The sequence below is a fragment of the Pelobates fuscus genome, chromosome 2 (assembly GCF_036172605.1).
Source record: "Pelobates fuscus isolate aPelFus1 chromosome 2, aPelFus1.pri, whole genome shotgun sequence".
In the NCBI taxonomy this organism is placed as follows: Eukaryota; Metazoa; Chordata; class Amphibia; order Anura; family Pelobatidae; genus Pelobates; species Pelobates fuscus.
The window spans coordinates 318,125,239-318,149,597 of record NC_086318.1 but is presented as its reverse complement, the minus strand read 5'-3'; the positions used below and the strand labels follow the sequence as shown (position 1 = coordinate 318,149,597).

Genomic DNA, 24,359 nt, shown 5'->3' with positions numbered 1-24,359 from the left:
ACTATAACCACAACACACACTGCATACACACACTAAAACCACAACACACACACTAAAACCACAACACACACTGCATACACACACTAAAACCACAGCACACACTGCATACACACACTAAAACCACAACACACACTGCATACACACACTAAAACCACAGCACACACACTAAAACCACAACATACACTGCATACACACACTAAAACCACAGCACACACACTAAAACCACAACACACACTGCATACACACACTAAAACCACAACACACACACTAAAACCACAACACACACTGCATACACACACTAAAACCACAACACACACTGCATACACACACTAAAACCACAACACACACTGCATACACACACTAAAACCACAACACACACACTGCATACACACACTAAAACCACAACACACACACTGCATACGCACACTAAAACCACAACACACACTAAAACCACAACACACACTGCATACACACTCTAAAACCACAACACACACACACTGCATACACACACTAAAACCACAACACACACACTAAAACCACAACACACACTGCATACACACACTAAAACCACAACACACACTGCATACACACACTAAAACCACAACATACACTGCATACACACACTAAAACCACAACACACACACTAAAACCACAACACACACTGCATACACACACTAAAACCACAACACACACACTAAAACCACAACACACACTGCATACACACACTAAAACCACAACACACACTGCATACACACACTAAAACCACAGCACACACTGCATACACACACTAAAACCACAACACACTGCATACACACACTAAAACCACAGCACACACACTAAAATCACAACATACACTGCATACACACACTAAAACCACAACACACACACTGCATACACACACTAAAACCACACCACACACTGCATACACACACTAAAACCACACCACACACTGCATACACACACTAAAACCACAACACACACTGCATACACACACTAAAACCACAACACACATACTGCATACACACACTAAAACCACAACACACACACTGCATACACACACTAAAACCACAACACACACTAAAACCACAACACACACTGCATACACACTCTAAAACCACAACACAAACACGCACTGCATTCACCATACACACACTAAAACCACAACACAAACACGCACTGCATTCACCATACACACACTAAAACCACAACACAAACACGCACTGCATTCACCATACACACACTAAAACCACAACACAAACACGCACTGCATTCACCATACACACACTAAAACCACAACACAAACATGCACTGCATTCACCATACACACACTAAAACCACAACACAAACATGCACTGCATTCACCATACACACACTAAAACTACAACACACACTGCATTCACCATACACACACTAAAACTACAACATACACACTGCATTCACCACACACACACTAAAAGCACAACACAAACACACACTGCATTCACCATACACACACTAAAACTACAGCACAAACACACACTGCATTCACCATACTCACACTAAAACTACAACACACACACTGTATTCAACATACACACACTAAAACCACAACACAAACATGCACTGCATTCACCATACACACTAAATCTATAATACAAACATACACTGCATTCACTATACACACACTAAAACCACAACACACACTCTGCATTCACCATACATACACAAGCACACTGCATTCACCATACACACACTAAAACCACAACACAAACACACACTGCATTCACCATACCCACACTAAAACCACAACACAAACACACACTGCATTCACCATACACACACTTAAACCACAACACAAACACACACAGCATTCACCATACACACACTAAAACCACAACACAAACACTCTGCATTCACTACACAAACACACACTTTATCTAAAACACACAAAACTACATTCATTATACAAATGTGCAATCTGTATCAATTTTACACACCACACAGGCCATCCTTGAGGGTGGACTCAGAATGGGCCCTCGGGGGCGGGCCCAGGGGCCCACACTTTGAACTGTGTCAGGGGCCCCGAAATTTCTGATGGCAGCCCTGGGTGCAGTTAAAAGATTAATAAAAGAAGTAACATCATAATGTAACAGATCAAACTATATGTCTAGTGTTCAACATTTGTAAATATTTGTAAGCATACTTGTTGAGTTAATGTTGGTGGAAGACTCTAAAAGCAAGCAAGGTATACATGTTCACTGGTATGTGAAGAGTGGATGTTGAGAATACAGTGCTAGGTTGTTTTAAAGATTGAGTGTTTGCTTAGACTATAAACCCTAGACTGCATGAGTGAGTAGCTAGAGAGACATGGTGGAAGGGAGACCCTGAGGATATCAATGCCTAGGGTGCATCTACATGCTGGGATAAGACAAAAAGAAAATCAAAGCAAGTCAGTGAGCTCAGGAGGGGTGTCAACTTGTCACGAACCCAGTCCCAGTAATGGTGTGGGTGTTCAGGATCTGTCCCCATAGGACCCCCGGGTCAGCCGATGCCAGACCTGCCAGACCTGCCAGGCCTCTGGAACTGGATACTCGTTGCTGCTGGGGTTAGGGCAGTGTTCAACAAGGCCGAGTCCGTGGTTTCACGTTGGTTTGCTGTCTGCAGCCCCACGGTCGGATGGGCCCAGTCCCAGTGCAGCCGCGGACGCCATGAAGCCTCAGGGCCCAGCGCGGGCCGGCCGGATCTCTTTATGAGCAAGGTTGGTGCTTTTCCGGTCCTCAGCTCCGCAACCTGCCTCACCGCTAGTCGCCTTCGGTCCGCAGGTGCCTTAGGGGGCCCAGCCTTGATACGGGCTATGCGTCTCCCGTGGGCCGGTTTCCATCGGCGAGGTGAAGGCCTGTTACATCGCCATTTTGAGACCGCTGCCGAGGCCGCAGGTTTTTGCTGTGGGCGCACGGCCTGCTGAATGGGCGAGTGGATTTTCGGCTGCTTAGAGATGGTTTGCTGCCTCCTTGTTTCCAGGTCTTGCCAGAATTTGTTAAAGATTCTGTCGAGTCTGGCTGTCAGGTCGCTCTGCTCAGTGACAGGGTCTTGGTGCCACGTGGCATCCGCCATACTTGGTTTCCTTGTAGGCCCTGTGGTCTCACTCTCCTTGTCCAGTGTAGCAGGTGAGTTTCCCATGAGTGGATAACCCCCGCCGGTCCGAGGGGGGGGAGAGTTTCGGAGCGCTTTTGGCAGGATCAGGGCTGTTGTGCCGCTCGGGTCCGGGAGATCAGCCGCCTCTCCCGTCCATCGCGCTGTAGGCCGCATGTGTCAGCTTTTGCCGCCGGTGCGCCTCTGTCTCGGTTCCAACCTTCGCTGTGTGCTGCCAGCAGGTTGGTATGCAGGTGAGGTGTTTTGCCCCATTAGGAGAGGAGCTCGAGCAAGATGCGACTCTCCGGCATGGCAGTCAGGCCCCGCCCCCCTAATATGCTGTATTTTTTGCATGCTCAAATCTATTTTTGCACAAAATAATAAATGTTTTGCAGATGCTACACCATAAGTCTGCCTACCTAGCCACACCCCCTCATGCCAGAAAGACTTCCTTATCAAAAGTATGCATACAGTGTAAGCACTGATAGCAAAGTGAGCTGCTTTTAATTCACAACCTGGCGTCAGACAAACTATAAACTGGTAGTGATATTCTTACTATATTCCTCCCTGGGTGTCCTCTCCTTCTAATGCTGGTTGTTTTGTAGTTGAAATCATTCAGTACTATCAGTGACTGAGCCGTGTGCATACTTTTTGATAAGGAAGTCTTTTTCTGGAGTTAGGCTAATGAGTTAGGCATTTTGCAAAACATTTATTTATTTTATGCAAAAACTATAAAGATTTCAGTATGTAAAAAAATACAGCATTTTATTGATGCAGAGGCCAAATGCATTGAAGTAGTATTGGTGCCCGTTAAGCAAAATTCTTTTGCTGGCAAGATTCAAAAGATCTCCATATCTGACATAACATTTCTTTCAAATAGAAAATTGAAGCCATGTAACAAACAGAATAATAAAAGCGATTGTTTCTGTCACTGGTAGAATTTGTTGTTTTGTTTATAGTCTATTACAGTTATGTGTTCTTTATTTTGTTTAGCGCTGCATACTATCTATTAAAAAGTCTCTTATGAAGTCTGTTGTTAGAATATTGTTCAATGCTATCCAAATGTACTGTTTTTCAGCGTCCATTAGCCAATTAGCAGAGACTGTAGATCCCAATGGAGAAGTAAACGTACACTCACGAGCTTTAGAAGAATGTTCAGGACCTTTGCAGCATTATGATTTTCTTGTAAAGGAAGCAGTGCTAAGGAAGGATGAACACCAACGAAGAGTAATGCAGCATTTGGAAAATCTCCACGAAGCTCTCAAAGGATACAGGAAAGATGGAAAAGGAGTACTGTCAAAGGTTAGATTTGTCACTAATGTTTTGCGGTTGTGCAGTCTTTGTTTTTGTTAAATATTTTATTTGGCATTTGATAAAAAATTGATAGTTTATTAATCACCGTTTTTACACCAAAATTCTAGTTAAAAGGACACTACAGGCACCCAGACCAATTAATCTCATTGAAGTAGTCTGGGTGCAGTTTTACTGTTCCCATAACCCTGCAATGTTAAGATAACCCATAGTGGCTGTCTTTAAGCAATTAGAAGCACTTTCTGAATTCTGACAGAGTTTAACTCCAAGAAAAAACATTGGACGTCCTCATGCTTTGCATGAGGATATCCAACGTCTTCAAAATCCCGATCGGAAAGCATTGATTCAGTTTGTTCAAGCACTGGCTTTCCTATGAGGAAGCTCTAATACTCACATGGTGCTCGCCATGAATGTGCACTAGGTTCCACCATCGGTGTGGTGTCACGAAAGGAGGAGACCAGCCTTGTGCCGAAGAACCTCAGTGCTGGAAACATGCAAGTGGGGAAAAAACGTTTTTAACCCTTAAATTGCCAGGCGGAGGTGGGGGGACCTAAATGAAAAGACAGAGGGACACTATAGTGTTGGGAATACATTTTTGTATTCCTAATGTTATCGTTTTCCTTTAAAGTTGCAGTAATAGCTGTCATACATGAACTGTTAAACTCACCGTATATCTTGCAAGGTGAATATCTATATTGTATGCTTTTTTTCCCATTTTATTATTAATTCACTTTATCATTCATTTTCTGGTAAAATCTCTCCAACCATTTTCTTAAATTATGGGTACAAAGTGCAATAATAAAAGGTTTCACCATAAAAACCCTTAATGGAAACAGAACGTATAATTTTAGAAAGCAAAATATCATATAGAGTAATAAGGAGATTAAGGCAACAGAGATAAAAAGTTGTTGGACAAGAACAATTATATAATTTTTAAATGCAGAGGATAAAGTAAGTAAGGCAAAGTAGAGAAAATAATAAATAAAAGATAATTGGGCTAGAGAATGGGAAAGGAAAAGAGAAGGGGAGCACGAGTGTGGCAATTAATAAAGTGATGACCACATGAGCATGGGGTAAGCAGGCTAAGAAGATTGTAGATCAGGAGGACACATCTAATCAGAGTGTGAGGAAGGATAGGGGAGTCGTGGTACATTCAATTTTGGCGAGGGCTTGTTGAGTGTAATGAAAGGCTAATAGAAGCTTAAGACATATGTCAACCATTCACATAAAGTAACAATAATACTGATAAGTATCAGTAGAAGACATCAACTTGTTTAACCCCTTAAGTACACATGACATGTCTGACATGTCATGATTCCCTTTTATTCCAGAAGTTTGGTCCTTAAGGGGTTAATAAAGACAAAAATGCTCAGGCACTCACTGTTTTTACATTTCAAGCAGCGTTTAATGGAACGTCCAAGTGCACAGCAACGATTCGACCTGACACATTTTGACAAAGACCTGGATACAGGTTGAAACGGTGCTGTGCATTTGGATGTTCCATTAAACTCTGCTTGAAATTTTAAAACAGTGAGTGCCTGAGTTTTTTTTCTTTATACTACATGCATGTGGGGAGTGCTGACCCTAGCTCAGTGAGCACCCTGTTTTTTTTTTTTTTTTGTTTGAGTGCAGCCCTTATCCTCTTTTTTTTTACTGTATCAACTTATTTAATGACTTGAGTAAAACATTCACATCAGGCAACTTATTTTTGTGAATATCAGTAGAATATCATAACGCTTTAAATGGAGTTAATTCCTAACACAAGTTGGCTGAATCAGTCTCTGAAAGTTGGATTTTTTTTTTTTTTTTTAGTTCAAAGCATAGGACTAAGACTTCAGACTTTTTTTGCATTATTTTTTTGTCCTAGTGGTAGCTTATCTATAAGATAATTGTAATTGAAAGATTTACACATTTATGTTTGTGTTACAAACTTTTTTTAGTGTATGTGCCTGATCAAGATTGGGTAATGATCTGCTAACAACTATATGGATGAAAAATGAGGATATTTCATTGGGCTCTCTCACACTCCTCTGATTTAATTTTATTCGTAAATTGGATGAAACCTAAAGGGACACTGTAGGTACCCAGACCATTTCAGCTAATTAAAGTAGTCCGGGTGCTGTGACCCTTTTGCACTTAGTACTGCAATGTAAAACATTGCAGTTCCAGAGTACTGTAATGTAAAACATTGCAGTTCCAGAGAACTGCAATGTTTACATTGCAGCTCTAAGTCTGCCCTCTGCGGCTGTCTTAACATAGGGCTTCTGGAATTCAAACAGACTTTTGGTCCGTTATCTGACGCTGGATGTCCTCACGGACCTCCAGCGTCAGATTTTCCCCATAGAGGTATGGCGGAGCCTGATCCATTGCCGAGTGACATTGGCAATGGATTCAGGTAAGGGTAATAACCCTGTAGTGTCAGTAAAACACGTTTGTTTTCCTGACACTATAGGATCCCTTAAAGGACGGGCGTAATTGTCCAAGTTCTGACCAAAACAAAACCTAGAATTTGAGCTATATTATTATTAAATTTATATAGCGCCAACAAATTCCGTAGCACTTTACAATGGGTATGTCTGTTCAGCTATAATTTACCATTTTCCTCTAAAGTGCACCCATACTTCTTATATATCATTTTGTTCAGGAGAAACAGGTCTTTCATTTCACATCAAATATTTATATATGAAACATAATTTAATGTGAATAAAATATAATTTTTTTTTAGAAATTAACTGCAGGGACATGCTATAGATATAATAACCACTATGTTAAGCTGTAGTGGATCTGATTACCATAGTGTCCCTTTAAATGCAAAAGAATCCTTGCACAGAGGAACATTTGTGTTTAAAATTTAAAACTATATCACAATGTTTTGGTGATGGGATTAACAAGTGGGAGAAAATTATTTTACCATATTTAAATAAGGAGGTATTGAACAAAATAGAAAAGCGCCCTATTATATCTTGCATTTAATATAGTTTTAGCACTTCCATGAATTTTGCAAAAGCTTACGTATGCACTACATTTATTTTTTTTGTTAAAATGACCCTTTGACGTAGTATTGTTTTCAGATCTATGTGCTTTCAGAAAAACATGTTTTTTATTTTTTAAAGATAACAAAGAAAGTTACATTCAGTGAAGTTTGCTAAAACCCCTGCATTTTACACTGCATGGTCAGTTCAAGTCTTAATTCGTAAGAAAAATGTTCTCACAAGATGAAGTGGTATACTTTAGCATGAGAAGTGTTCCTTGTGGTGAGTGATATAATGCTAGGGCTTTTTAAGGAAATAATTATACCGCAAATTCAGACTGGAATCATTTGTCCCTGATTCTTTAAGGAGATAATGATGGATCACTGAAAGAGAAATGATACATTTAAAATAGAGCTGGTTTGCAGTTGAAATAAAAAGTTACCATGTAGTTTCTTTTAAGCATCTATAAAAATAGCTGGTTTTCTCATTCCTTTTCTCCCCCCCCCCCCCCCCCATGCTTAAAGAGACAGTATAAGCACCTAAATCACTTCATCTTAATAAAGTGATTTTGGGGCATAGATGCTTTCCCTGGAGCCTTGAACATGAAAACAATACTGTTTCTAAGAACTTGGACTAATATAAATTCAATAATTGATGTCTGTTATGAGAATGCAATGTATGCTTACACTGGTAGTGCATGTAATACTGATCTATGCTGTATGGTTGTGCAAGCAATGCTTCTTCATAGAGCAGCTCTGGATTGGCTGATGAGGGTGATACCCGCACCTCTTCCATATGTCAGTTGTGATTCTATATGAAAAGCATTTGTTGATCTGACAGTCGGACGATCGGGCTCCAATAAGGAGTTTGTCTTGGGACTGTAATGCGGGTACGTTTGCTGTCAATTTAAAATAATTTTAGCGGTCTTTTAAAAATCACCTACTTTTTATTTCCATGTATGATATAGTCTCTCAGGTCTATGGTTTTCCGTGTCCTCAATAGGTGGATGTGTCCATTGAGCATCTGGTACTTCTTTCACTTGCAATGGAACTGCTGTACTAGGAACACAGCAGCTTCCTATGTGTTTTTATTTTTTGAATATTCCAGCTTATTTATTCCCTCTGACCATTTCACATTCCTACTCTTGCCTTTTCCTTGTTCCTCTGAGTATTATTATTGGCATTTATATAGCGCCAGCAAATTCCGTAACTCTTTACAATATTATAGGAGGGGGAGATTTAACAATAAATGAGACAATTACAAAAAAATTACATGAACAATAGGATGAAGAGGACCCTGCTCAAATGAGCTTACAGTCTAGGGGAGGTGGGGTATAAAACACAATAGGACAGGAGATAGCAACCAAACAAGATGGGAGTGAGGCAGAGCTGGAGGAGAGCGTAGAGTGCTGCCCTTAGGAGAGAGCAAGGGACAGGTATGTGAGGTAGAGGTTACTCTGGGAGGCCATACGCTTTCCTGAATAAATGGATTTTAAGGCACTTTTTAAACGATTGACGACTAGGTGAGAGTCTGATGGTGGTAGAGAGGCTAAAAAAGGAAGGAAGCCACCCGCGAGAAGTCCTGCAAGCGTGAGTTGGCCATATGGGTTCGAGCAGAGGACAGGAGAAGGTCATGGACAGAGCAGAGAGACCGAGAAGGGGCATACTTGTGGATCAGTGAAGAGATATAAGAGAGGCTAGAATTATTCACTGCTTTATAAGTATGACATAGTACTTTAAATTGACTCCTATAGGATACAGGAAGCCAATGTAGGGACTGACAGAGGGATGAAGTGTGAGAGGAGCAACTGAACAGGAAACTCAGTCTGGAGCAGCATTCATTACAGACTGTTGCGGGGCAATGCGGCTTCTGGAAAGACCAGTTAGGAGAGGGTTAGAATAATTCATGTGAGAGATTACTAGAGCATGGACAAGCTCCTTAGTAGTGTCTTGCATAAGAACGGGGAAGATGTGGGCAATGTTTTTAAGGTGGAATCGACAGGATTTGGTGACAGACTGAATGTGAGGCTCAAAGGTGAGGCCAGAGTCAAGTATAACGCCAAGACAGCGCGATTACAAGGATGAGCTAATGTGTGTACCACTAACTTGAAATGAGAGTGAAGGAGGACGATCAGTATTATGTGGAAGGAAGACAAGGAGCTCAGTTTTAGAGAGATTTGGTTTCAGAAAGTGGGAGGACGTTGTAGGATAGCAGAGTAGGAGAGACATATCTGAGTGTCATCAGCGTACAAGTGTCAGGGTACCTGTAGTCTCTACCTCAGAGGAGGTAAGAGACTTAGACGTTTATCCTCCCAGAGGGGTTGTTTCTTCCGTTCCTCGCGGTTCTCTCGGCCATTTACAAGCCGACCGCGAGGGATCCACTTCCTTATATGACGCGACGCTCAGTAGTCGACGTCATGACGCCAACCCGGCTCGACCTGTCAGTCAAGTCCCGAGCACTAATCAGGACTCGTCGGGGGCGTGATTACCCTCTAGAATCAAGGTATAAAGTAAGGCTTTCGGCATCTGCTCATTGCCCTGTCGTGGTTCTAGCCTGTCTAGTCACTCAGTGCTCTTGTATTCTAGTTGTCTCTTTGGTTCTGACCCGGCTTGTTTGTACTACCCTGTTTATCTCTGTTACCCTTTGACTCGGCTTGTCTCTCGCTTACCTGTCCTCTCGTTCCCTCGACCTCGGCTTGTTCCTAGACCATTCTCTACTTACTCCTTACGTTAAGTCCGGCCATTCTAAGGTCCGGTATACGTACCTACCACCTGTTTGTACTCTGCGTGTTGGATCCCTGTCCCGATCCTGACAACAAGTGGTAGTGGAATCTAAACAAATTAATGAGTTTGCCAAGAGAGAGAACAAAAGGGGACCAAAAACCAAACCTTGAGGGACTCCAACTGAGACAGGATGAGGGGAGGAGGTGTCATTGGAAAAGGAGACACTGAATGAACGTTAGGAGAGATAGATAGGACGAGAACCATGAGATGGCTGTGTCACAGAGACAAAGAGATTGAAGAGTTTGGAGAAGGAGGCCATGACCAACAGTGTCAAAGGCAGCAGAGAGGTTTAGAAGAATTAGTATGGAGTAGTGGCCTTTGCATTCAGCTGCAATTAGATCATTTGTAACTTTAATCAGAGCGTTCTTTGTGGAGTGGAGAGGGCAGAAAAGGGTCGAGTAGAGAGTTTGAATTGGGGAAGCAAGTAAGGCGGGTAAAGACAAGTCTTTCCAGAAGCTTTGAGGAAAAAGGGAGCAGGGATATGGGACGATAGTTGGCATGGGAAGCTGGGTCAAGACATAGAAACATAGAATGTGATGGCAGATAAGAACCATTCGGCCCATCTAGTCTGCCCAATTTTCTAAATATTTTTATTAGTCCCTGGCCTTATCTTATAGTTAGGATAGCCGTATGCCTATCCCATGCATGCTTAAACTCCTTTACTGTGTTAACCTCTACCACTTCAGCTGGAAGGCTATTCCATGCATCCACTACCCTCTCAGTAAAGTAATACTTCCTGATATTATGTTGAAACCTTGGCCCCTCTAATTTAATACTATGTCATCTCGTTGTGGTAGTTTTTCTTCTTTTAAATATAGCCTCCTCCTTTACTGTGTTGATTCCCTTTATGTATTTAAATGTTTCTATCATATCCCCCCTGTCTCGTCTTTCCTCCAAGCTATACATGTTAAGTTCCTTTAACCTTTCCTGGTAAGTTATATCCTGCAATCCATGAACCAGTTTAGTAGCCCTTCTCAGAACTCTCTCTAAAGAATCAATATCCTTCTGGAGATACGGTCTCCAGTACTGTGTACAGTACTCCAAGTGAGGTCTCACCAGTGTTCTGTATAATGGCATGAGCACTTCCCTCTTTCTACTGCTAATACCTCTCCCTATACAACCAAGCATTATGCTAGCATTTCCTGCTGCTCTATTACATTGTCTGCCTATCTTTAAGTCATCAGAAATAATCACCCCTAGATCCCTTTCCTCAGATGTTGAGGTTAGGACTATATCAAATATTCTGTACTCTGTCTTTGGGTTCATTATATTGCACTTATTCACATTAAATGTCAGTTGTCACAACTCCATTTTTCTAGTTTACCTAGATCATTTGCCATTTGGCTTATCCCTCCTGGAACATCAAACCTGTTAGATATCTTAGTATCATCAGCAAAAAGACATACCTTACCATCAAAATCTTCTGCAATATCACTAATAAAAATATTAAAAAGAATGGGTCAAAGTACAGATCCCTGGGGTACCCCACTGGTAACAAACCCATGCTTCGAATATACTCCATTGACTACAACCCTCTGTTGCCTGTCATTCAGCCACTGCCTTACCCATTCAACAATATTGGAATCCAAACTTAAAGATTGCAGTTTATTGATAAGCCTTCTATGTGCAACAGTGTAAAAAGCCTTACTGAAATGTAGGTAAGCAATGTCTACTGCACCTGATCTATTATTTTAGTTACCCAATCAAAAAATAAATAAGATTAGTTTGGCATGATCTCCCTGAAGTAAACCCATGTTGTCGCTGATCTTAAAATACATGTGATTTTAGATGTTCAACAATCCTATCCTTTAAGATGGTTTCCATTACTTTCCCCACTACTGAAGTAAGGCTTACTGGCCTATAGTTGCCCGACTTCTCCCTATTACCTTTCTTGTGAATGGGCACAACATTCGCTAACTTCCAATCTTCTGGGACTACTCCTGTTATCAATGATTGGTTAAATAAATCTGTTAATGGTTTTGCTAGTACACCACTAAGCTCTTTTAATAACTTTAGGTGTATTCCATCAGGTCCCATTTACTTATTTGTCTTTACTTTTGACAGTTGAAATAAAACCTCTTCCTCTGTAAACTCACATGTAACAAATTACTCATTTGTTATTTTTCCTAACTGAGGCCCCATTCCTTCATTTTCATCTGTAAATACTGATCAACAATATTAATTGAGGCAGTCAGCTAGACCTTTATCCTCTTCTACATACCTTCCTTCTTTTGTTTTTAATGTAATAAATCCTTGTTTTACTTTCCTTTTCTCATTTATGTATCTAAAAAATAATTTTTTTTTAGGATGGGTACAACAGTAGCATGCTTACGAGGAGCAGGGACAACACCATAGGAAAGAGAACAGTTATAGATATGCATTAAGGATGGCACAAGACAAGGGGCAAGAAATCTAAAGAGGAGAGATGGGATGGGATCAAGCAGACATGTGGTGAGAGGAAAGGAGAAGCACAGCCACCTTCTGTTCAGTAGCCGGAGAAAAGGCTTGGAGGGTAGGAATGGTATGGTCCAATTGAGGTTGAGATAGAGAGGAGGGAAGGTAGGAGAATCAATTCCTTAACTGTTTAATCTAGTCAGTAAAGTAACATGCATCCACAATGGATTCTTACTTGTCTATGTATGAGAGGGTCTCATATCCACTAACAAAATGTCAAGAGTCAGCTTTTGGATTTGAATGCTTCCAAACTGACAGGACCTCTAGATTTTCTAGAAAAACAAAAACAAACCTATACTCTGGTATTTTGCTTTTGTTTTGCCACTATTGGAGAGTGTTCCAATCCACATGATAAGAATTATACATACTGTTCCTCCCACCACAATACTTATTTGTTCATTGATAATGTTTTTTTCTTGTTGCACAATCATTTGGACCTTTTCCAACTGGCTATGTCAGAATGGTCTTGTTATCTTTGACTTCTTCCCTATTTCATCCAAGTGATTGGGCTCAGTGAGTTGCATCTCTCTGACATTGTCGTTGTTCATAAGATTCCAACTATGTAATGTTTGAAAAAAAAGCAAAGCCCAGATCTTGTCTGTTTCCCATATTGCTGTATTGGATACTAATAATAACTGGGATCTAATAAAGACTTCAGTGATTGCTTTACAGACCACAGTGAATCCATAATATTGACATCCAGAGCTCTTTCAATCTGGTGAATAAATTATTTTATGAATATGGCAATCAAAACAGTGAACTGCTGGCACACACACTGAAGACTTAATAGCCCCACTCAGAAATGTCACAAAATCTCCTGCCTCTATCACTTTCAGCAATTGATGCAGCTTTTTGCTTCCACTACTCTGAACCTTACAAACTCTGTGAAGCTCCATATCAATTGCATAAGATCTTCCCTGATTTTATAATTCAGTATTTGACTACTCATAACAGCAGACAGACCTTTCTGGGTCTTTCTTATCTAAAGAAAACTTTCAAAGTGACCATGAATGGTCTCTGCTGGACTCCAACTCTTTCTGGTCACGTTGTTGTGCTTCCCAAGAAATGTGCAGACTCCCTATATTGTAGTAACTGTAGACTGATTTACATTGAATTCATCATGAAACTCCTGGTTTAGGTACTAATGCATGCTCATGCGATCCAACTATTTTGATGCTTAATGAAGAAGTAAAACTTTCTCATTATGTCTCCAACTGAGTCGGTTTAGGGTGTAGAGAAGCCTTCAATTAATTCTTTTTCAAACTGTGATACAATTGTTTGATTGTATTATTGTTTTTATCTTCTGAAAGGTTATACATTATTTCTAAAAACAAATCGATCTAGGCCACGGTTCAGGGGAGAGAACTCAACATCCAAAGTACGTTGGTATTTTTTTCTTTTTTTGTACTGTTTATTGGAAATGCTTGTTTCTTTGATGAGTGGTGCCTATAGCTAACTCCATTGTAGATTTTATTGTTTAAGTGCCCAATATGATTTTTTTAGTGTAGAAATGATGTACAATCGCTTTTGATTCAATTTTATGTAGAATGGTCAAAGAGGAGTCCTGTATTTAGAATATTGGTTACTGACAGTATTTCAAGGAAGATGCTTAGTAGAGAATATTTGACAAGATGTCTTCATGTTACAGTAGTTTAGGAAATATTCGGTCTTTAAGTGACTCAGCCTTCATAAACGCACATAGCCAAGCCCAGGAGTAAACAACCTTTAGCACTCCAGATAGTGTAGATTACATTGTCCAAATCTTTCAGAGTGCCAAGAGTTGCCTAGGCATATTTACCAACATTGAGAGGGGGATGGGGAAAGAGTGAGGATATTGCAACACCAATTACATGTGTGGTTCTTTAAAAAAAAAAAATTAAAAAAAAATCCTCTTCCAAGACGGTCCATGCACAATTTAAATTTCCCAGAGTTAGTGAGATAGACACCCAAAATTTGAATTGTTTGGCAAACTCAATAATATTGGCAGGTTCTCCTAGCCTTGATTCACTGGTGTATTTTAGACACCAGCAAGGTTAATTAAAATTTAGGGTCAAAATAGCCTAAATGGAAAAATTCTCTAGGTCTTGGCTTCTGTGGTCTTTATTTGAATTTAACTTGGATTTCATACTTTAGTAAATAATCCTCCAAAACTTCATTACATCCTTATTCTGTGCTCGGAATACATATCTGTCATTCTACTGTGGAAAAGCTACTCTACCTGTTTTTCTTAAAAAATAAATTTACATATTTAGTAGAAGACCTTTAAACAGACACATTTTTGATAATTTGATTCCTTTTAATATCTAGAGAAATAAGTAGTGCATCTACCTTAAGAATTATATATAACTTAAATCCTGCTCAGATTCTTTTTTTTAAATGCATTGTGACCCAATGTATCTTATAATCACGGATAAAAGAATGGTGGTAAAATCATAGAGTTTAATAATTTGAGCACCTAAAAAAAGCAATTGAATTAGCAAGACAATGTGTACAGCTGCAAATGAAAACAGATGTTTAAACATTTAGATGCCTGCTCTACACTTATAATTTCACATTTGCAGTATCATGGCAGACTGTTTGTGGAAAGGAACATCTAGATCTATTTTATGTATCTTTTTGATAAGCAAATGGTAGATCCTCCCTTTTTCAAAATTAGAAAAAAAATACTTTAACTTTTTTAAGTACTGTATACATATATGGATGTACGTTCTCAGCTGTCTTGGCAAGTGTGTCATTATTTTCCAATCAAGTCTTGCATAGTGACAATTAAAATCTGTGATTTTCAGATTTTGTTCATTTTATTTTTACATTTAAAAAAAGAAAAAAAAAACACATTCCATGTATCCCTTTTTAGAATACTCTTTGTTGCAATAGGAGAATATACTGAAAGGGTAAACTACTAAACTATTTAATAATGTACATTTTAAAGGGATTCTATAGTGTTAGGAATGCAAAGTTGAAATCCTGACACTATAGTTCCCTCTGACCCCCCTCCCTCGCGCCCCCCCTTACCCCATGTGCCACATAAAGGGTTAAAAAAAACTTTCACTCACCCGATTCCAGCGCCGATGTCCAGTGCTCTGCCTCCTCCAACACACTCCAATGGAGGGACCTAATGTGCATTCCTATGTGAATTTCACTGACGCTAAATGTCCTCATGCAGAGTGCAAGGACGTCCAGCATCATTTAAGAGACCCAGTCTTAGCACTGCAGTGTAAACATTGCAATTTCTCAATAACATTTACATTGCAGAACTAAGGGGGACAGGGATAGTGCACATAGAACAAATGTGTATTCCGGACCCTATAGTATTAAAAACACTATTTAGCCCCCCTTGGATATAGCTGTGCCTTTCAGGTGCCATTCCCTTGCCTCTACCCTAAGGTGTGTTTTCCTAAACAGAGCCTCCTTTGTAGATTAGTTGATATGTAAATGTGATTTACTTTGCCAAGACACAAAGTATTGTCCATCCTATCATTTTATTTACGTGAGAACTCTCCCAAGGATGTTTATATTTATTCCTGATGTCCCACACACAGAGACTTCAACCAAGCACATATTAATCAGATATATATCATACTATTTTCCCCAACAACATCATCAGAATTTATGATTTCAGCCTATCCAATGCTTTTTCTATGAAAACTATTAGATAGGCTGAAATCAGGACAGGTTGGGGCCAAACACCGGTTTGGCCAATCAGCACCTCCTCATAGTGATACATTGAATCAGTACATCTCTATTAGGATAGTTCAGCGTCTCCATGCTGAGCGTGGAGAAGCTGATTGGCAGTGCTGCACCATGTGCAGCACTGCTCCAGTAAGGACCTCCAGTGACCATCTGAGGAGTGGCAACTGGAGGTGTCCTTAGGGGGCAATGTAAACAATGCCTTTACTCTGAAAAGGCAGTGTTTGCATGAAAATGCCTGCAGGGACTGATTATACTCACCAAACTTGTTCTCCTGGCTCTATAGGGTCTTTGGGTCTCCCCCAAGCTCCGGGTCCCACTCCCGCCGGGCTGAAGGGGGAGGAATGGGTTAAATTCTTACCATTCTCCAGTGCCGGGCTCCCTCGGCGCTGGGGACTCTCCTCCCTCTTCCGACGTCATCCGCCAAATGCGCATTCAATCAGTCCATAGGAAAGCATTTCTCAATGCTTTCCTATGGACGTTGGCGTCTTCTCACAGTGACAGCCACTAGAGGCTCGATTAACCCTAATGTAAACATAGCAATTTCTCTGAAACTGCTATGTTTACACCTGCAGGGTTAACCCTAGATGGACCTGGTACCCAGACCACTTCATTGAGCTGAAGTGGTCTGGGTGCCTTTAGTGGTCCTTTAAGTAAACAGTTTAATCCTTTAAGATGAATTGGAGTCCAGGACTTCCAGGCACCATGACAACATCATTAAGGCTGCTCCCTTAACCTTTAAATGGGAGAAATTAAACATTGAGACTGCAGGGGCATGATCTACACACCAAAATCACTTTGTTGAAGGAGCACTATAGAGTCAGGAACACAAACATGTATTCCTGGCCCTATAGTGTTAAAACCACCATCTAGCGCCCTCTTGCCTCCCTAAATATAGCTAAATCTTACTTGTATTCAAGTCTGCACTTGATACCTCTGCCCCTTTTTGCCTGTGAACTGCCTCTGTCTGCTAACATCATCAGAAGTGGTGGTCTGAGCCAATTACAATGCTTCCCCATAGGATTGGTTAAGACTGTCAAGGACGCAGATCAGGGGCAGAGCCAACACAAGTCAAACACAGCCCTGGCCAATCAGCATCTCCTCATGGAAATGAATTGAATAAATGCATCTCTATGAGAATGTCAGGATTCGAACCTGGCGGTTCTGGTGCTGTTATGTTACCTCTGAGCCACCTCTCAGCTTTACTATTGCCTGTATCTAGCCCTGTCTAGTTTCTAGCACTGGGGGCTGGACATTTAGTGGAACTACTCCTGCCACTCATGTTACACTGAAGTTGATGTCTCGTTAGCCAGGTATATAACACTGCCTCTCCCAGAAGGCAGTGTCAGTTCCTTGACTCCAGGTTGTGTTTTCGTTTATTCTGACTTCTGGCATCCTCTGACCTTTGGCTTCCCATGACTATTCTCCTGGTTTATCCGTTCCTGTACCGCGACTCGGAATTATCCTGCACAGCCCCCGTGCACCGACTCACAGGCCAGGTGAATTCTTGCCTGACCACCTCAGCCTGTGTTTTCTTACAAGGGTGAGCATACATCTCTGCCTGCCGGACTCCCAACCCAGGTAAGCCCTGAAAGAGAAAAGTTCATTGTCTGCATGCAGAGGGTGGAGACTCTGAATAGCAGTGCTGCACACTAGGCAGGACTGCCCCAGGAAGCACCTCTAGCCATCTGAGGATTGTTCAGTGGAATTATCACTAGGCTGTAATGTAAACACTGCATTTTCTCTGAAAAGACAGTGTTTACTGGAAAAAGCCTGAAGGGAATGATTATACTCAATAGAACAAATGGAATAATCTGTAGTTGTTTTGGTGACTATAGTGCCACAGTAGGTCTGCATAAGCCCCAACAACAGCATCACTTGAAGTACATTAAGGGTGGACAATGCAGGGAGTACTGTTTCAGTGTTTTCTGCATGGTCCTAGTGCCCAGAGCTTCCTGTCCTCAAAATCAGGAGACCAGGGAACAAAGTGAAGACCTCTGCTGCAAGGCACCTTATTTATTTTAAGTGCAAACTATTGGATCTAGAACAAATGGCAAGCTCTTCAACCAAAATACACTTAAGCTGTTCCAAAAGGATGATGAAGGCAAAACAGATACCGGTTTGTGTGTAATTATTAAGTAGGGTTAGGCCCTTTCCATGTCATCAAGTTTCTTAACACTATAGATACGAGTGATAAACTAATATTATTTAGTTGCACAACAGATGCATGCAATATCTTTAGACTCTTGATCTAAAACACATGGCAGTGTCTGTAATTCAGTCGGATCTGCCTTTGAAATTTGCAATGTTATTTGGTAACTATAAGAATTAGGGATGCACTGAAATTTCGGCTGCCAAAATTTTCAGCCAAAAATGGGCCTATCCCTTTTCGGCCGAAAACGGGTCAAATTTGCCAAAATGTAAAAAACTTTTGGGACAGGGAAGGGGGGAAAGAACACTATGGGACAGGGGTGGGGGGAAAGAACACTATGGGACAGGGGTGGGGGGGGGGGGGGGGAAGAACACTATGGGACAGGGGTGGGGGAAAGAACACTATGGGACAGGGGTGGGTGGGGGGAAGAACACTATGGGGCAGGGGTGGGTGGGGGGAAGAACACTATGGGACAGGGGTGGGGGGGAAGAACACTATGGGACAGGGGTGGGGGGGAAGAACACTATGGGACAGGGGTGGGGGGGAAGAACACTATGGGACAGGGGTGGGGGGGGGGAAGAACACTATGGGACAGGGGTGGGGGGGGAAGAACACTATGGGACAGGGGTGGGGGGGGAGAGAACACTATGGGACAGGGGTGGGGGGGAGAGAACACTATGGGACAGGGGTGGGGGGGGAGAACACTATGGGACAGGGGTGGGGGGTAAGAACACTATGGGACAGGGGTGGGGGGGAAGAACACTATGGGACAGGGGTGGGGGGGGAAGAACACTATGGGACAGGGGTGGGGGTAAGAACACTATGGGACAGGGGGGGTGAAAGAACACTATGGGACGGGGGGTGGTTAAAGAACACTATGGGACAGGGGGGGTGAAAGAACACTATGGGACAGGGGGGGTGAAAGAACACTATGGGACAGGGGTGGGGGGGTGAAAGAACACTATGGGACAGGGGTGGGGGGAAGAACACTATGGGACAGGGGTGGGGGGGTGAAAGAACGCTATGGGACATGGGTGGGAGGTGAAAGAACACTATGGGACAGAGGTGGGGGGGTGAAAGAACACTATGGGGTGGGGGGGAGAACACTATGGGACAGGGGTGGGGGGGGGAAGAACACTGGGACAGGGGTGGGAGGGGGAAGAACACTATGGGACAGGGGTGTGGGAGGCGAAGAACACTATGGGACGGGGGGAGAACACTATGGGACAGGGGAGGGGGGGAAAGAACACTGTGGGACGGGGGGGAGAACACTATGGGACAGGGGAGGGGGGGAGAACACTATGGGACAGGGGAGGGGGGAAGAACACTATGGGACAGGGGAGGGGAGAAAAGAACTCTATGGGACTGTGGAGGAGGGGGGAAAGAACACAAAAAAAGAGGGATGGGAGAGGAACACTAGAGGGCGGGGAAAGGAACATTAAGCGGGGGGGGGGGGGGGGAGAGGGAGACACCACTAAAAGAGAAGGGAAGTTTTTTATATTACCGGTAGTTTAAAAAAATCATTTTCGGGTTCAGTTTTCGGCCAGGGGCATCCTGAAGTTTTGGTTTCTGACCAGAATTTTAATTTCGGTGTATCCCTAATAAGAATTATTATATCCTCTTGAATCTAATGTGAATGTGCTATGGGGCACTTCGGGAGTACTACTAGTTACCGTATTTATCGGCGTATAACACGCGCCGGCGTATAACACGCACCTCATTTTTAGAAAGAAATTCCAGGAAATTTCCCCCCCTCCCATAGTATTCCCCCCCCCCTCATCCCATAGTATTCCCCCCCCCCCTCATCCCATAGTATTCCCCCCCCCTCATCCCATAGTATCCCCCCCCTCCCATAGTATTCTCCCCCCTCCCCTCCTATAGTATTCCCCCCCCTCCCCTCCCATAGTATTCTTCCCCCTCCCCTCCCATAGTATTCTTCCCCCTCCCCTCCCATAGTATTCTCCCCCGTCCCCTCCCATAGTATTCTCCCCCCTCCCCTCCCATAGTAATATCCCCCCCCTCCCATAGTATTCTCCCCCCCCTCCCCTCCCATAGTATTCTCCCCCCTCCCCTCCCATTGTATTCTCCCCCCCTCCCCTCCCATAGTATTTCCCCCCCTCCCCTCCCATAGTGTACTTCCCCCCCCCTCCCCTCCCATAGTGTACTTTCCTCCCCCTCCCCTCCCATAGTGTACTTTCCTCCCCCTCCCCTCCCATAGTGTACTTTCCTCCCCCTCCCCTCCCATAGTGTACTTTCCTCCCCTCCCATAATTACTTACCTGTCCTGAAGCGTGGGCCGGCTTCACAGCGCGCACCGCGGTACAGGAACTATTGTGCACACTTCCTTTCAGTCCCGCCGGAAACTGGAACCTGAAATTAAAGTTCCTGTACCGCGGTGCGCGCTGTGAAGCCGGCCCACGCTTCAGGACAGGTAAGTAATTATGGGATATCGGCGTATAACACGCACCCACGATTTTCCCCCTATTTTCAGGGGAAAAAAGTGCGTGTTATACGCCGATAAATACGGTATATTTCCAAATATGTCATATTAGAAAATCAAGATGAACCCATCCAATGTACCGTATTTATCGGCGTATAACACGCACTTTTTCCCCCTGAAAATAGGGGGGAAATCGTGGGTGCGTGTTATACGCCGATATCCCAATAGTGTGCACACTTCCTTTCAGTCCCGCCGGAAACCGGAACCTTAAATTAAAGTTCCTGTACCGCGGTGCGCGCTGTGAAGCCGGCCCACGCTTCAGGACAGGTAAGTAATTATGGGAGGGGAGGAAAGTACACTATGGGAGGGGAGGGGGAGGAAAGTACACTATGGGAGGGGAGGGGGAGGAAAGTACACTATGGGAGGGGAGGGGGAGGAAAGTACACTATGGGAGGGGAGGGGAGGGGGAGGAAAGTACACTATGGGAGGGGAGGGGAGGGGGGGAAAGTACACTATGGGAGGGGAGGGGGGGAAATACTATGGGAGGGGAGGGGGGGAGAATACTATGGGAGGGGAGGGGGGAGAATACTATGGGAGGGGAGGGGGGGGAGAATACTATGGGAGGGGAGGGGGGGGAGAATACTATGGGAGGGGGGGGAGAATACTATGGGAGGGGACGGGGGATATTACTATGGGAGGAGAGGGGGGAGAATACTATGGGAGGGGACGGGGGAGAATACTATGGGAGGGGAGGGGGAAGAATACTATGGGAGGGGAGGGGGAAGAATACTATGGGAGGGGAGGGGGGGGAATACTGTAGGAGGGGAGGGGGGAGAATACTATGGGAGGGGGGGGGGAATACTATGGGATGAGGGGGGGGGGAATACTATGGGAGGGGGGGAAATTTCCTGGAATTTCTTTCTAAAAATGAGGTGCGTGTTATACGTCGGCGCGTGTTATACGCCGATAAATACGGTATATATTTTTTAAATTGTTTTTCTTTGTACTGACCATTTTTTGTATTTCGACTGGTGTTTCAGTAATAGTAATCACTAGTACGCTGCACATGCAGCGTACTACATGTATAAAAACACATAAAAACATGTATATTTTTTTCTTCATGCATTTATATCATCCTCATATTAATAATTAATGATTTTTTCATATTGATGCTTTTTCCTTTTCACTATCTCCTTAAATCTGAAGATTCTAAGTAATTATGTTTGTGATAAATTTTAAATCGTCTTCTCCTCTAGTGTGTTGCTTCCATAAATCTATGAAATTAAAAGATTTATTAGTATCTATCCAAGGACTCTTCTAATGGATTCTAGAGGATATCAGTTGTTTTGTTTTACGTTCCTCTAAGTTATTTCTTTTTTTTCTGGTATCATTTGATATGGTTTCTCTGCCACAGCAAGGTTATTAACTGGATCTCGCAAACAAAACAACTTAAAGGTGGAAGGATGTGTACTTGAGCAATTAATTTATTCATCACAGAACATCAGTTGGTAAAAGATGAGGCTGACCGGAAGATTAACCCTTAGTGTGTCAGAGTGATTGGATGGCTTTGTGTTCCATATCTCACTGATGCACACTATTTAGTGCTGTGTAGTATGTTTAATCCAGTTACTGTTGATTCTTTCGGTGGGAAAATGTTGGTCAGTAAAAAGCAAAGCAGTGCAACAGTTTTATCTCTGGCTTCTATATGGTTTTGTATTGCTTATTGCCATACCTAAAAATCATTATTTTAACCCCTTAAGGACACATGGCATGTGTGACATGTCATGATTCCCTTTTATTCCAGAAGTTTGGACCTTAAGGTTTTTTTTTCTTAATCATGTACATTTACCTGGCTGGAAATAAATACCTGGCAACCTTTCCCACTCCCACATTCTGACAGCTATTGTTATGCATCTATGGTTAGATTATCCATTATCTGACCCAATGTTTATTTTTCAACTGCCCATTGATTTTCTTTTTTAAAGCCTTTGTTTAAAGGGTTTACTACAAGCACCATTGTCACTTCACTGATTTGAAGTGGTCCTGGTGCCTGGAGTCCGCATCATTTCCATGTGAAATGCTGCACATACAGAGTTTAGGTCCTGTGTAGGTGGAGTGAACGTAGGTTTTTAGCTTTTTCAGCTCACCAAAGGTTACACTAACCAAAAATGGTGTTTTAAGTCTTGTTGATGCCCAGAGTATGCCAAGACTATCTTTTTAAGGGATTCAGTTTTTTGTGTATGTGGGCGAGTAGGAGATGTGAACCAGAGAGCACATCAGCTTCTGGCTTCTAGGTGATTCATTGTATGCTGAGTTGGTGAATATGACATTTCCTTGTGTCCACTGTCTGGTAATGAAGTCCAGACTCAGTAGGAGCAGGAGAGGAGTCTGTGCTTTCAGTTGCTCAGTTCTCCTTCTGCTACGCTAGATATCAAAGTTAATAAAATAAGATTGCGTGTGACTTAATGTCAATAATCAGGTTGATGTAGTCTGCAAATGAAAATATAATACATGATATGAAAGCTGTACTGAACTGCTTTTAAGATACATTGTATACTAGTGATACAAAAAAACACATCTTCAGTAAAATATTATGTGCTGTAGAGTAAGTCAAAACAACCAATATTTCTGACAGATGTGCTAATGTGTTTTTGTTTTGTGTTTTCCTTTCAGTTTTTTACTAGAAGTAAACCTCCAAAAGGACTATACGTATTTGGAGATGTTGGTAAGTAAGAAATATTTTAACAACTTAATATGTGGGTGCGTGACACACACACACTTTCAAGAATGCCCTTGAGCAAATTATTATTTTATTATTTATATAGCGCCTGCAAATTCCGTATCGCTGTACAATGGGTGGACTAACAGACACGTAATTGTAACCAGACAAATGGACGCACAGGAACAGAGGGGTTGAGTGCCCTGCACATAAACACAAGTTACACATTTGACATACACAAGACAAAAAACATAGATAAGCATAAGTAATTGTTGCATGGTTTCATTGGTATGATAGAGAGGTTGTTCACAATTTGCTGTTCTCTGGTATGTTATTCCGCAGTTTTTTTTTTTATTGCTGCTGGTATGCCTAAGATTGGTTGGAGTTCAGATGTTGAGTATGGTCCCCCCGGCCTTCTCGCCGCTCCCCCTCCATGTCCGCATGCTCAATGTGCGCGGACTTAATATGCCGGAACGCCTCTCTGGACTTCTCCGGGAACTATGGTCATTTCGGGCTTCAGTGGCTATGCTACAGGAGACGCACTTCAAGCTTGGTTCCAAACCCACACTGATGGACAGAAGGTTCCCCACTGGATACTTCACATCACATGCACAAGGCAAGAGGGCTGGGGTGGCGATTCTCTTTTCGCAAGGGAACCCGTTCGAACTTATCGACCAGAAGACAGACCCTGACGGCACGTACCTCTTTCTAAAGGGATGCATTAACTCTCG

At 42.5% G+C, this 24,359-nt stretch overlaps 1 protein-coding gene across 1 annotated transcript in view; it reads left to right on the top strand.

The window, feature by feature from the left end:
* AFG1L (AFG1 like ATPase) overlaps nt 1-24,359 on the top strand; it is a 179,273-nt gene that overhangs the window by 2,826 nt on the left and 152,088 nt on the right. The window contains exons 2-3 of the mRNA XM_063443531.1: nt 4,190-4,413; nt 23,583-23,634. Of these exons, the coding sequence (XP_063299601.1) occupies nt 4,190-4,413; nt 23,583-23,634 (276 nt within the window). The remainder of the gene's footprint in view (nt 1-4,189; nt 4,414-23,582; nt 23,635-24,359) is intronic.